The following is a 14,900-nucleotide window of genomic DNA, read 5'->3' on the forward strand; positions in this document are numbered from 1 at the left end:
TGGGCGTGGCGTTGCCCACTTATGGACCAAAAACCATATCTCAGGAACTACTCTACCGATTTCAATGAAATTCGGTATATAATATTTTCTTAACACCCTGATGACATGTGCGAAATATGGGTGAAATCGGTTCACAACCACGCCTTCTTCCAATATAACGCTATTTTGAATTCCATCTGATGCCTTCTCTGTATAATATATACATTAGGAACCAATGATGATAGCGGAATAAAACTTTACACAAATACGGAATTTGAGCTGAGGTATCCCTTGTGGAAAAATTGTCGTGATCGGACTATAACTTTTCAAGGTCTCTGATATCGAACACGAAGAACTCAGTGCCTAACCTAACCTAACCTAACCTAATTTTTCACCGAAAATATCGGTAAATCTCTCAGAATTTAATTCTAATTAATTTTACAGCAAAATAAAAAAATATGGAAATGACGGATAGTGAAATCTCGATTATCATTTTATCATGCGAGAGTATAAAATGTTCGGTGCCACCGGAACTTAGCCCTTCCTTACTTGTTTATAATAAAATTAAGTTCTTAGTCATTACAACAAACTGTATACATTTTACTTCTTCTAAAAAGAACTCCCTTTAAAGTTTTATTATCCCCAGAACAAAATCTTCATTCGTTATTGTTGTTGTTGTTATTGTTTGTATTAAAGTTTGCGAAGTTAAACCCGAGAATTTCTTCTCCATTTTACGGTTCTCGTTAGACTGAAGTTAAAACATCTCGATACTCATATATTCGGCGAACTGGGCGAATTAGACCCACAGAGGTCGTAAGAACCTAACATATTTAACTTCCACATAACTATTAATCCCAAATAACGATTTCCATAACTTTTCAAAACATTTGAAATCGTTAATAATAAGTAATCTTTCAGTATTCACATAGCAAATGATCGCCTCTATCTTATCTTTGCTTTTACAATTTGTTTAAATTCTTATCTTCTCTCGTAGTATGGTAGTCCACAGTTCATGGTCATTACATCAAACTAACATTACATCAACTAAAATATTGAACTCTTTGTTTTCTCGCGTCTTTTAGTATTCATATTCTAGACAATTCCTCTCCACGGCAATCCCTTATCAAAGAACTGGGTTTTGCGGAATAATACTAAGCTCTTCTAGTGTCTAAATGTTAAATCTACCCGATGTAATCAACTGTCAAAGCTGGGTTGGTGATTTATGGTGTCAATTTCCATTGATAAGAAAGCTGTACATCATATTCATCATCTCTACTTTGTTATATATATAATATACATATGTAGTTTATATGCTACAATAGCTTAGCTCAAAGCAAATTTTGCCCATTTGTCTTATTCTAAAAACAAAAATCTTAAACTCTAAAGGAAATAAATCATTTAAGCTTAACAAATCTATTAGTAATAAGAAGATTACCATCCGATTCTTATTTTTATTTCTTAATAATCATAACTTTCTACTATTCTTCTGCATTTTAGGTAAGAGTGCGTTCAATGCGACACTCTAATAACTATAGAGACCGCAACTCTATCAAGACAAAAAATGTGCTATGGACAAAGGATATAGACTACACCGTGCCGCTTAAAAAGGTAAGGCCACAAATACATTTTAAAAACCAAGATAACACATAAACTTCTATGTAACGGGTGATTTTTTTGAGGTTAGGATTTTCATGCATTAGTATTTGACAGATCACGTGGGATTTCAGACATGGTGTCAAAGAGAAAGATGCTCAGTATGCTTTGACATTTCATCATGAATAGACTTACTAACGAGCAACGCTTGCAAATCATTGAATTTTATTACCAAAATCAGTGTTCGGTTCGAAATGTGTTTCGCGCTTTAATTTTGTTCAGCGATGAGGCTCATTTCTGGTTGAATGGCTACGTAAATAAGCAAAATTGCCGCATTTGGGGTGAAGAGCAACCAGAAGCCGTTCAAGAACTGCCCATGCATCCCGAAAAATGCACTGTTTGGTGTGGTTTGTACGCTGGTGGAATCATTGGACCGTATTTTTTCAAAGATGCTGTTGGACGCAACGTTACGGTGAATGGCGATCGCTATCGTTCGATGCTAACAAACTTTTTGTTGCCAAAAATGGAAGAACTGAACTTGGTTGACATGTGGTTTCAACAAGATGGCGCTACATGCCACACAGCTCGCGATTCTATGGCCATTTTGAGGGAAAACTTCGGACAACAATTCATCTCAAGAAATGGACCCGTAAGTTGGCCACCAAGATCATGCGATTTAACGCCTTTAGACTATTTTTTGTGGGGCTACGTCAAGTCTAAAGTCTACAGAAATAAGCCAGCAACTATTCCAGCTTTGGAAGACAACATTTCCGAAGAAATTCGGGCTATTCCGGCCGAAATGCTCGAAAAAGTTGCCCAAAATTGGACTTTCCGAATGGACCACCTAAGACGCAGCCGCGGTCAACATTTAAATGAAATTATCTTCAAAAAGTAAATGTCATGAACCAATCTAACGTTTCAAATAAAGAACCGATGAGATTTTGCAAATTTTATGCGTTTTTTTTTTTAAAAAGTTATCAAGCTCTTAAAAAATCACCCTTTACTATATGCTAACTGGCCAACGGTTCGCACTTATCGGAAAACATCTTATTTAGTTAAGCTATAAGATTCGCCGTCGATGAGTCGACGTTGCGAGTTTTCGAGAGAAATCTTCTGCGCAAGATTTATGGTCCTTTGCGCGTTGGCCACGGCGAATATTGCATTCGATGGAACGATGAGCTGTATGAGATATTCGACGACATTGACATAGTTCAGCGAATAAAAAAACAGCGGCTACGCTGGCCAGGTCATGTTGTCCGAATGGACGAAAGCCCACCAGCTCTGAAAGTATTCGGCGCAGTACCCGCCGGGGGAAGCAGAGGAAGAAGAAGACGTCGACTCCGTTGGAAAACACAAGTGGAGAAGGACGTGGCTTCACTTGGAATCTCCAATTGGCGTCAAGAAGAAACGGCTGGCGCGCTGTCGTTAACTCGGCTATAATCGCGTAAGCGGTGTCTACGCCAGTAAAAAAGAAGAAGATAATATTCACCGTTGCCAATAAGTAAAGAATATAAATCTTCCACAGACCATGACGAAGAGGTGATGTGTGCCGATCCTCTTTTCAGAATTTTTTCCAAGGTTCGATGCGTGGTGAACATCTGATCAGTTGTTTATTTTCCAGGCCTAAAGCCACACAAATAAGGCCTAATCAGTTTGTTAACGCTGGGCTTTAATCTTTCACACAATACACTCGATAGAACCATATAAGCGATGTTGAGTGTGAATTGGCAGAACATACTTAAATTTCATCGTCTTTTGTCCGACCATGTACTATAAAGAAGCTGAGGCATGGTCAATATCAGTTCTTTGCCGCCGTACTTGAATAGCACCATCGACAATTTATGGGCCCCCGCCGCTTTGTTGTATTTCAGACGAGTAATTGCTATTCGGACTTCTTCATGGTAGGGCAATGGAACGTTTGCTCCATCGTCATCGATTGGGGAATCGGGTTCGCCTTCTTCTGGTGTTATGCTTTCACTGCTATTCAGCAGTCTTGAGAAGTGTTTCTTCCATAATTTTAGTATGCTCTGGGCACTAGATCACCTCTGGGAGATATAGAAGAGCATTCTCCGGTCTGCCAGCTTTATATTAGTCGCCCCATCTCTTCATAGAATTTTAAAACATTACTCCTGTCGGCCAGCTTATCAAGAAATACCTGAACGTTGCATATATGATAATCTCCACTGTGATTACGTACACTTCTCATGTCATTACCATACGTCTACACATACGTTATCCCCGTCATATCAAACACGCAGTAACACGAGTGTATTAACTTGTACTACGTCATTAAAATTCCACCGCTTCCCACAAGTGAGATCACAGCAATCAAAGGTACGAAAATCCAATACTTGAATAGGGTGAGCCTTAAAAAGAATCCAATTTATTGTGAAGCACTAAATTTCCTAAAATATATCGTATATCTAAAAGCTTCGAAAAGTGTAAAAACAATAAGAACCATTAATTTCGATTGCACCTAAGCTGTAGTATTCACGACACACACAAAACGACCTTACATTGGATATTCAGATGTTCGCCGAAGATGTGGAGACATTCGTCAAATGAAGTAAACCTATCCGAATAATTGCTTTAAACGATAACCCACTCTTAATTTCATGAATATATCTCGTCAAATGAAAATGTTTTTCATACAAAGGCATATGTTTGATCATTTAGTTTATATGAAAGCTATATGCTATAGTTTTGCGATATCGGCAGTTTCGACAAATCGGCAAATTCTTGGATTGCAAAGTTTCATATAGATATCTTCAAAACTGAGGGGCCAATACACGTATATACAGGCAGACGGGCGGACATTACTAAATTGTCTCAGCTCCTCACACCGGTCATTAATAAAAGGTGATTTTTTAAGAGCTTGATAACTTTTTTTTAAAAAAAAACGCATAAAATTTGCAAAATCTCATCGGTTCTTTATTTGAAACGTTAGATTGGTTCATGACATTTACTTTTTGAAGATAATTTCATTTAAATGTTGACCGCGGCTGCGTCTTAGGTGGTCCATTCGGAAAGTCCAATTTTGGGCAACTTTTTCGAGCATTTCGGCCGGAATAGCCCGAATTTCTTCGGAAATGTTGTCTTCCAAAGCTGGAATAGTTGCTGGCTTATTTCTGTAGACTTTAGACTTGACGTAGCCCCACAAAAAATAGTCTAAAGGCGTTAAATCGCATGATCTTGGTGGCCAACTTACGGGTCCATTTCTTGAGATGAATTGTTGTCCGAAGTTTTCCCTCAAAATGGCCATAGAATCGCGAGCTGTGTGGCATGTAGCGCCATCTTGTTGAAACCACATGTCAACCAAGTTCAGTTCTTCCATTTTTGGCAACAAAAAGTTTGTTAGCATCGAACGATAGCGATCGCCATTCACCGTAACGTTGCGTCCAACAGCATCTTTGAAAAAATACGGTCCAATGATTCCACCAGCGTACAAACCACACCAAACAGTGCATTTTTCGGGATGCATGGGCAGTTCTTGAACGGCTTCTGGTTGCTCTTCACCCCAAATGCGGCAATTTTGCTTATTTACGTAGCCATTCAACCAGAAATGAGCCTCATCGCTGAACAAAATTTGTCGATAAACACATTTCGAACCGAACACTGATTTTGGTAATAAAATTCAATGATTTGCAAGCGTTGCTCGTTAGTAAGTCTATTCATGATGAAATGTCAAAGCATACTGAGCATCTTTCTCTTTGACACCATGTCTGAAATCCCACGTGATCTGTCAAATACTAATGCATGAAAATCCTAACCTCAAAAAAATCACCCGTTATTTATATGCATTTTATAGGGTCTCCGAAGTTTCCTGCTGGGCGTTAGAAATCTCATGGCAAGCTTACCCCTGTTTAGGGGGAAAAAAAAAAAAAATTTAAGTGTTATTGAAATTGTTCTAGAAATACTGCCTTGCAGTCATATCTATTCCTCTGTATAGTTTTGTTTTTTGTTTTGGCTCACCCTAAAGAATATGTGTGAGCTATCGGTATTTACAATAATGTAATTCGCAGCAGACGGGTGAATACTACTTCTGATTCTTATTCAAATTGCTCGAGTTGCTTCTCCCCAGCAATGGCTTGCAGCATCTATTGTGGCATCCAACGTGTTGATGACATTTCCATTTTTTCTTGTTTATTGCAAACTACTTTCACAAAGGCAAAATTTTTCCATGCCATTAGTCATTTTTGCAGTGTCTCACTGTTTCCTGTAAGGGTTGAAGGAAATGGGAAATTATTTGCTCCTGTTGTTGTTGCCCTGCCGCTTTAAAGAATTCCAACTTGTAATTTGAATTTGTTTGCCTTGGCCTTGTATTCTTGGCATTCTCGCCTTACATTGTGTAGCTCTAGTTCCGATGCTTCGTTGCATATTTATATATGTATAGTTTCAGACTGACGATTGAAATGTCTGATTCTGAAGAAAAAATACTGTTTACACGCATTATAATTCATAATTACAGATGGAGCCTACACGGATTAGCTGCTAAACCTAGCTGCTGAATTATACCTGACTAAATATAATTATCAATATACTCTTTAATTTACTCTATATAATCAATACAAGAAGGTCCACATTTCCAGTACGAAGAGAGCCTTGCAGTTATTACAATAAACAAGACGTAACCGATATATAGTATACTATACATATCGTCACCTAAATTGCAACACAACGTTTCATCAAAAAATTCAAAATTGACCTTTTTATTGCTTACAATTCACTACATCTTACTTTATACATGTAGAATAGCTTCCTCTATCAGACATAACCAATATATATTCATTTTATAACCAAAACTAAAAATTGTGTATCAATATAAGTGGTTTCTATTATATCGTTTTTCCTTCGCCTGGCCAACTTATGGAAAGTGATTTTACCTCTTTTTCCATTTTAGGTGACGATGTACATTATACTGTAACATTTTCATTTTATACTCACAAGGGTTTTCATATACCCATACGATCTCTTGTTTTATCTACCCATGTGCCTATCTTTTACGAGTATATTATTTTTCTACACGAGACACCACATTCCAGCAATTTGGTCTTACAGCAGCCCAAATTCAAGTAAACTAATTTCTATAATGTATTTCGCCTAGACAAAAGAAGTCCATTATTTTTCCAATAGCTAGCTTTAGTACTTTGCATCTCCAGTTATGTATTATAAGTGCGATCGTACTAAGCAATACGATGTAAACAAGCTAAGATTTCGTGTTAAAAAAACTTCTCAGAGAATTATGTGATCGCTTGGCTCAGTATAGCTTGAACACCTGTCAAAGATGGACACCACCAAAGAGAAAATGCGACATATTTTCCAGTTTTTCTTCGGTAAGGCAAGGAAATGACACAAACGCAGCGCCTGAAAATGTGAATAGCTTTTAGGCGTCTATACTGTTGGAGTTAATCATGCGCGATTTTGGCTTTGTCGATTCTTTTCGCAAAGAAGATTAGAAAAGCTTATGACGAAAATAAAGATGAAATGAAGGAAATTATCTAGCCTCTTGATTAAAATACAGTTTAGGATAGATATAAAAAGAAGCTCAATGTATGTATGCCGCAGGAGTTAATGCAAAAAATCTCATGGTTCGAATTTCTAACTGCGTATCGCAGCTAAAGCGCAACACAATCGATATATTTCTGAAATGAACGCTTACTCGTAATGAAAAGTTCGTCACTTACGATAAGGTCAAGCAGAAACGGTCGTTTTGCTTTGTATTTGGTGGGATTATCAAAAAATAGTCTAGTATGAGTTGCTGTTCTTCAACCAAACTCTTAATTCGGAGTGAACTATGAACAATTAGAAAAAGAACTGTATTCCACCAGGACAACGCCAGATTACACACACCGCTAGGGACTCGCCAGAAGCTCTGGGAGCTTGATTTGTATAATTTTTTGCATCCACATTACAATTTTGATCTGACTCCAAGAGATTTCTATCTACTTCTGAGCATGGCAAATTTTTTTACTGGGGATAAATGCATCTCAAGAGAAGCGTATGAAATTCGTTCGCTACAGTTTTTGTCAACAGAGACTAGGGTTGCTATCAATATGGCATTATAAAATTACCTTTAAAATGCCAACAAGTTATCGAACGAGACGGTGTATTTTCTCGTAAATCGGATAGTTCTAACTTTGCTAAATAAAACGTTCATTGCAAAAAAAATAGATTTTTTACTAGATCAGATTTTTTACAAACAAAAATTGAGAAGTTTGTTGTGTTAATTTATTTATTTTTTAAACTTAAATCACCTTTTACTCTTCGTCGAGATACAAGGTAGCTAAGAGGCTATCATTCACTTCGTGAAACCTCTGCTTCAACGTCGTCTACTCTACTACCAACTGGCGCTCCTTAACTCACTCGCTATAACAAGCTCAACAAATCTTTTTCCAGCAGACTTTAAAACCTTTGCTTTCGCGAAACTATGACGTACTATATAGGTCAGTAGGATCCAAACTCAATAACATAACACGTTTGCAGTCAAGAATAAAACCATCACTTTGTTGGCATAACCTAAAAAGGTTTAAAAACCCAACTCACTTAGCCCTTTTTGTGAATTACACTCATATTTATACTCATATGAACGAACATTCATCAAAAGGGGGATTTCTCATCCGAGGCTGTTGGTGATTTTTCATTGGGGGTGCTTTTTTACGTGGCGGGTCTCAAACCCAGCGCACAACCCTAAGTGGGGAATATTTCGCCTTCTCACGCTAGCTCGCCTTCAAACGGATGTTCATAGGTTACCCAGAGGATACTTGGTCAAAGTCGTGAGCTGCTTGAGTCATATGTAAAAGAATCGTTTCTGGCCACTCCCAAGTGAATGGCGATCAGAGAACTTTCCTCACTTGCGTGAACTTCTACACATGACTCTATCCTCCATGAAAACACTCCAGCTCTGAAAGTATTCGAAGCAGTACCCACCGCGGGAAGCAGAGGAAGAGGAAGACCTCCACTCCGTTGGAAGGACCAAGTGGAGAAGGACCTGGCTTCGCTTGAAATATCCAATTAGCGCCACGTAGCGAAGAGAAGGAACGACTGGCGCGCTGTTGTTGACTCGGCTATAATCGCGTAAGCGGTGTCTACGCCAGTAAAGAAGAAGAAGAACGTACATTCATAAAAGCGCATTAGAAATTTTAACATCGTGGTATCTTCAAAAGTAGCTCTTAAGCTTTACCTAATTTCGGTTGTCTTTTGTTGGCACACAAAACCACTTAAAACTTAATGCACTAATCGCCTCATTTCCAACAACAGAAAGCAAAAAGCTTAGCCATTTGTTGCACGTAGTTATAAGTAGTTAATTGTACTTTCCCCTGGAGCATGATCCACATTCTATCTCATTGTGTTATCCTTGGAAGTATACGCAAAAGACAAAGTTGCCACTTTGTTGTTCTTCAGGCGGGTAATTGCTATTCGGACTTCTTCATGGTCGAGCAATGGAACGTTTGCTTCATCGTCATCGATTGGGGAGTCGGGTTCGCCTTCTCCTGGCGTTATGCATTCACTGTCATTCAGGAGGCTGGAGAAGTGTTCCCTCCATAATTTTAGTATGCTCTGGGCATCGGTGGCTAGATCACCTTTGGGGGTTCTACAGGATGCTCCGGTCTTGAAACCTTCTGTAAGCCACCGCATTTTTTCGTAGAATTTTCGAGCATTACCCCTGTCGGCCAGCTTATCAAGCTCTTCGTACTCACGCATTTCGGCCTCTTTCTTTTTCCGTCTACAAATGCGTCTCGCTTCCCTCTTCAACTCTCGGTATCTATCCCATCCCGCACGTGTTGTGGTCGATCGTAACGTTGCGAGGTAGGCAGCATGTTTTCTCTCCGCTGCGACACGGCACTCCTCGTCGCACCAGCTGTTCTTTTGAATTTTCCGACAACCAATGGTTTCGGTTGCAGCTGTACGTAAGGAGTTTGAAATGCCGTCCCACAGTTCCCTTATACCGAGTTGTTGACGAGCGCTCTCAGTGAGCAGGAGTGCAAGCCGAGTAGAGAATCGTTCGGCTGTCTGTTGTGATTGCAGCTTCTCGACGTCGAACCTTCCTTGTGTTTGTTGTTATGCGTTTTATGCTGGAATCTAGTACTACAGATAACCATATTTCGGGCCCCGGTGAAGTCGATCAGCCTCAACCCATTTGGGGATGTTTGAAGACACCTTCTTTGCCCACCCTGGCGTTAAAGTCGCCAAGCACGATTTTGACATCGTGACGGGGCATCTCTCATAAGTGCGCTCCAAGCACTCATAAGAGGCATCTTTGGTCACATCGTCCTTCTCTTCCGTCGGGGCGTGGGCGCGATATGTTGAAGAACCTCGATTTGATGCGGATTGTGGCAAGACGTTCATTCACCGCAGTGAATGATACATAGTACTCGGCGACGGAGTTTCTCTCCCACCACGAATCCAAGACCAAATTTGTGCTATTTTATATGCCCACTGTAGTAAATGCCACAAGGACCTACTCGTCTCTGTCCTTGTCCCGTCCATCGCATTTCTTGGACGTCGGTGATGTCAGCCTTTGTTTTCACGAACACATCAACCAGCTGGGCAGTGGCACCTTCCCAGTTAAGGGACCGGACATTCCAGGTGCATGCCTCAATTCGTAGTCCTTATTTCGTTTGCCATGGTCGTCATCAAAAGGTGGGTCTCTCATCCGAGGCTGTTGTTGCGTTTTCATTGGAGTGTTTTTTTTGTTACGTGGCGGGTCCCAACCCCAGCGCACAACCCTATGCAGGGGGTTGTTTCGTCTTCTCACTTTAGCTCCCCTTCAAACGGATGTTCTTGGGCCAACTAGGGGATACTTGTTCTAAGACTGGAAGTTGTGCCTTGCTCGAGCCATATGTAAAGGAATCGTTTTTGGCCACTGCCAAGTGAATGGCACTCAGAGAGCTTTGCTCACTTGCGTGAACTTCTACACATGACTCCATCCTCCCTAAAACCATATATTACATGGCTCCTAATATGCTAACTGAAAAGGCTTTGTGCACTTGGAACGGGAAAAAATTACGTTTTTCAATCAAATCAACTGAATTACTAGATATGACTTAATTTGTTCAACACCATTAGCAATATGAGCCTATGTGCGATCGCCTGTGGTCTGAAGTTTATGCGCCTCCTTTTTCAACCAACCAACCGATCTCATATTCCAAAGAAAAAATTTCCTTGAATTTGAGCTTTCGGAAACGGATTTTGAGAAAGGATTTGAGCTTGCTTCCATATAAAATTGTTCTCACTCAAGAACTGAAGCCATTGGACATCTTAAAAGTCGTGAATTTGCTGATTTTGTCTTAGAACTACTTGAAAACAATACTATGATTTTAAGAAAATCATTTTCTCCGTTGCGGCTCACTTTCATCTGCGTGGTGCGGCAAATAAACAAAACTGTCGATTGTGGTGCGAAGAAAGTCCACAAATGATTCATGAACAACCATTACATTCACCCAAATTGAAAGTTTAGTCAGGTTTTTGGTATGGTAGAATCATCGGTCCTTACTTCTTGCTGTCAATGGAGAACGGTATAGATCGATGATAACCAACTTTTTATGGTCACACTTGGAAGAAGTTTTTCTTGACAACACCTAGTTCTAACAGACGTGGCTATGTGCCACATATGAGCAGTTACCGATTTATAGCGAAAAAAGTTGCTGAACTCGATTTTTTCAAGAAATTGTGAGATTGAATGGCCTCTAAGAAGTTGTAATTTAACACCATTAGACTACTTCTTGTAGGGTTATTTGAAGTCTTTTGAAATAAGCCAGACTCTCTTTAAGCTTTAGAAGTCAATAATGGGGTGAATGTATTAGCAGTTATCGTTGGTTGCTGGTTGGCAGTTGGGCTAAATTTTAGACTCTATGAGCTGTCATGTAATTGAGCTCTTAATTTTGGCAGCCACCAGGTCAATGGTAGTCAGGTTTCTCGTTTTAGCACTGTTGTTTTCTTAAAGACAATTAAAACGTGATGCATGCGCAGAACCAAGGATTACAATAACTTCTTTCTCATTACTCGTTTATACTCATTATAGTAATATATGTATAATATTACAAACTGCAAATTAGCTGCAACTCAACTCGCGCTCTCTAGCTTCCGGCCTGTAATTTCACTAATTAATTTACACTTCTTTCATACAACTCCGGGCAACAACGAACAGTTTATTTACTTTAAATTTGGACCGCGAACTTTGTAGGGGTTTTTCCAAGCGCAGAGAGACAGCGAAAGCGAAATTCTTCTTGTGTCATGTTCATTTAATAAAATTTGTAAAACAAACTTTTCCATCTTCATAACTTTGCTTGCTGGAATGCAGTGTAGGAAGGCAAGAGAAGGCAAGAATGAGCCAAAACGAAGGAAATAAGTTATTTCTCAAGAAAATGTTCAATGAGCTGTCGCTTATTTGCATTATCCATTTGTATAATACTTATTCACATAATGTGTCTGCATAGCCAACAGAAGGATTTCATTTCGCCTCCACAACACTAACAAAAACAATTTGTTTGCAGTTACGAGTGTTCGTAGTGTTTTCTTCGGCTTTCTTTTTTGGTGGTTTTCAATAACTTTTCTTTATTTTTTTCTTTCTTTTGTAGGATACGCTGGACAGCAAACTAAAGTATAGCACGAACGTTGTAGTTGTTGTGGACAATGGCGGCATCAATGGGCGACCCAAAGTATTCACAGAAAACGAAGCCGAGGCAACATTGATGAGCAAGGATAACGAGACTTGTATATAAAGAAAGCTGGTGGATGCAACAAGGAGGCAGCTAACAGAAAATAAGCGATCGAGTGGTTTGAGTTGCATGTAGATACACATGTGGTTGTGTGGGCTTCCCGCAGGACAGCGAGTTTAGGCCAAAAACAAATGAACACCCACGAACCAACGCTTTAGCGCAAATGGGCATTCCAAACTAAGTCAAAATTTGTGTGTATGTATATATGTATATTTTGTATATATGACATTTGCTACTATGCTAATAGGAATAACAGTTGTTCCACTTATTTATGAGTTACAATTAGTTAGTTTATGCAGCGAGTACTGAGTGTAAACAAACACTGGGAAGATCATTGACTATATGTAAGAAATTTGATAATTGTTACTGTCAGTGTATATTGGCAACGAATTTAAGAAATTTATGTATATTCGCCTCAGCCGTAAAGTATGCAATAAGTTAGTAAATAGTTTATGCAATTTTCGCTGTTACCTTCAACTTAGGTTGCAGCGAAGCTATGATACCTTTTACAAATGAAAAAAATACACTCACTTGTTTTTGATTGGTCAGTTTATACGACAGCTATATGCTATAGTGGTTCGATCTAAGTTATTTTTGTGAAGATTGCACCGTTACCTTTGACAATAATCCATACCAAAGAAAAAAATTTTCTCTACAAAAACATGTTGTATGGCAGCTACATATTATATTGGTTCGTTAATGGAGAAAAATACGTGTGCGAAATTTCCGGTAGATAACTGAAAATCGATAGGACTAGTTCGAGAATATACTGACAGACAGACGGGCATGGTTAAATCGGCTCAGCTCGTCGTCGTAGTCCGTGAGGGTGCACTGCATCGATCAAACCAAATCGAAGTCAGTAGAGAGGGGTAAAGTAAATATTTCTAAACCAAACTTAATTACGAGGCCGAGAATTGTCATGATGAAAAATTATTACCTCGTTTCGTAACGTTCAAGCAGCAATTCTCATAATCAAAATCGTCTTTCCACGTCTCTTGGTTTCAATACATATGATATCTGATTTTACTGCTTTTAAAGGTTTTAAAATGGGACTCAAAGTGCACCATTCGCTGGAAGGGAATCGGTGAAGAAGTGAATGGTTCTAGTCTGAATGTCGGTCAGAGCGTTTCTCAAGTTAATTGAATCAATAGTATGGTCAGCACGTTGTTTAATGTTGTCGACGTAGTCTAAGGATAACCTCTTGGCTCCTAAAAGTCGACTTCAAGCTTCAAGCAGACTACTGTCTGTAGAGGACTGCATTATGTTCCTTAACCGTAAGCAAACAGACTTACAGAATAGGTTTGTACAGGGTAGGCCATTTAAAGTTGACCCATCTGGCAACGCTGTAACTTTTAACAGCGCTGACAAATCGGCTAATGTCATACCGCGTTAGAAGCGTCATTCGAAGACAATTTATACCATGGAACAGTACACTCCAAAAGAACGCGCTGAAATTGTTCAGCTTTATATTCAAAATAACTTTTCAATTGTGTTAACTCAACGTGCGTTTCGCAAAAAAATAAAGTGAAAAGTGCTCCAGTTAAGAACACAATTAAGTCTTTATACGCAAAATTTGTGAACACCGGTAATCTCAGTAATGCCAGTCATGCATCCAGACAACGCACAAGACGTTCTGATGAAAATATCGAAGCTGTACGAGCCAGTATTGAGGAGACTCCATCGACATCGAGTTATCGCCGTTATCGAGCGTTATCGAGCCATGATAACGGATTTTGTGATACCCATTATTCGCGAAAATGACATGGATAACTTCTGGTTTCAACAGGACGGGGCTACATGCCATACAGCTCGACCAACAATCAATTTATTGCGACCATTTTTCCCCGGGCGATTGATATCGAAAAATGGTGATGTTGACTGGCCACCGAGATCACCAGATTTGACGCCACCAGACTTTTATTTGTGGGGTTATTTGAAATCCAAGGTATACGCTAATAAGCCAAAGACCTTAGCTCAACTGAAAGCCAACATTCGACGTGAAACAGCCGCCATATCATCCGAAACATTGGCCAAAGTCATGGAAAATGTCGAAAAAAGAGTGCATTTAGCTGTCAAAGCCAAAGGTGCCCATTTACGCGATCTAATTTTGAAATATTAGCTGAAACAAATCCCCTTGGACCAAAATAAATTATTTTTGAAATGAACAAAAAACATTGTTTTCTTTTGTTCTTTTTTTTTAGAAACAAATGGGTCAACTTTAAATGGCCTGTATATAGCCAACAACCCTTCTTTCTTTTGCGCAGGTGCTACCGGCTAGCGACTTGAGAATTCTGTTTCGGTTTTGTACGTTGACAGTAATCGCGGTCCTTTGCCGAGTGAAGGAGCACAAACTATCAATTGTAACGCCTAAAATCTTAGGGTTTTCGATAGGCGGAATAGTTTCGTGAAATGATCACTGTGTAATTTGTGGGAGATAGTACAAGTATCAAATCTGTGCCCATAAAATAAGGTGACATTGTATTTATTTTGAAAATTCTTTATTTATTACTCCAAATCAATTTCATCCCCTTCAAAATAATCCCCTCTCGATGCAATGCACTTATGCCAACGGATTTTCCAATCTTCGAAACACTGGTTGTAGTCACTTTC

General features: G+C 39.2%; 1 protein-coding gene across 1 annotated transcript in view; it reads left to right on the forward strand.

The window, feature by feature from the left end:
- Positions 1–12,928, forward strand: part of LOC109579599 (neuropeptides capa receptor-like) — a 63,536-nt gene extending 50,608 nt beyond the window's left edge. Inside the window, 2 exon segments of the mRNA XM_049459238.1 lie at positions 1,477–1,587; positions 12,150–12,928. Coding sequence (XP_049315195.1) covers positions 1,477–1,587; positions 12,150–12,293 — 255 coding nt within the window. The 3' untranslated portion in view covers positions 12,294–12,928.
- Positions 12,929–14,900: the final 1,972 nt, after the last annotated feature.

This window comes from Bactrocera dorsalis, chromosome 5 (assembly GCF_023373825.1).
Source record: "Bactrocera dorsalis isolate Fly_Bdor chromosome 5, ASM2337382v1, whole genome shotgun sequence".
NCBI classification, from domain to species: Eukaryota; Metazoa; Arthropoda; class Insecta; order Diptera; family Tephritidae; genus Bactrocera; species Bactrocera dorsalis.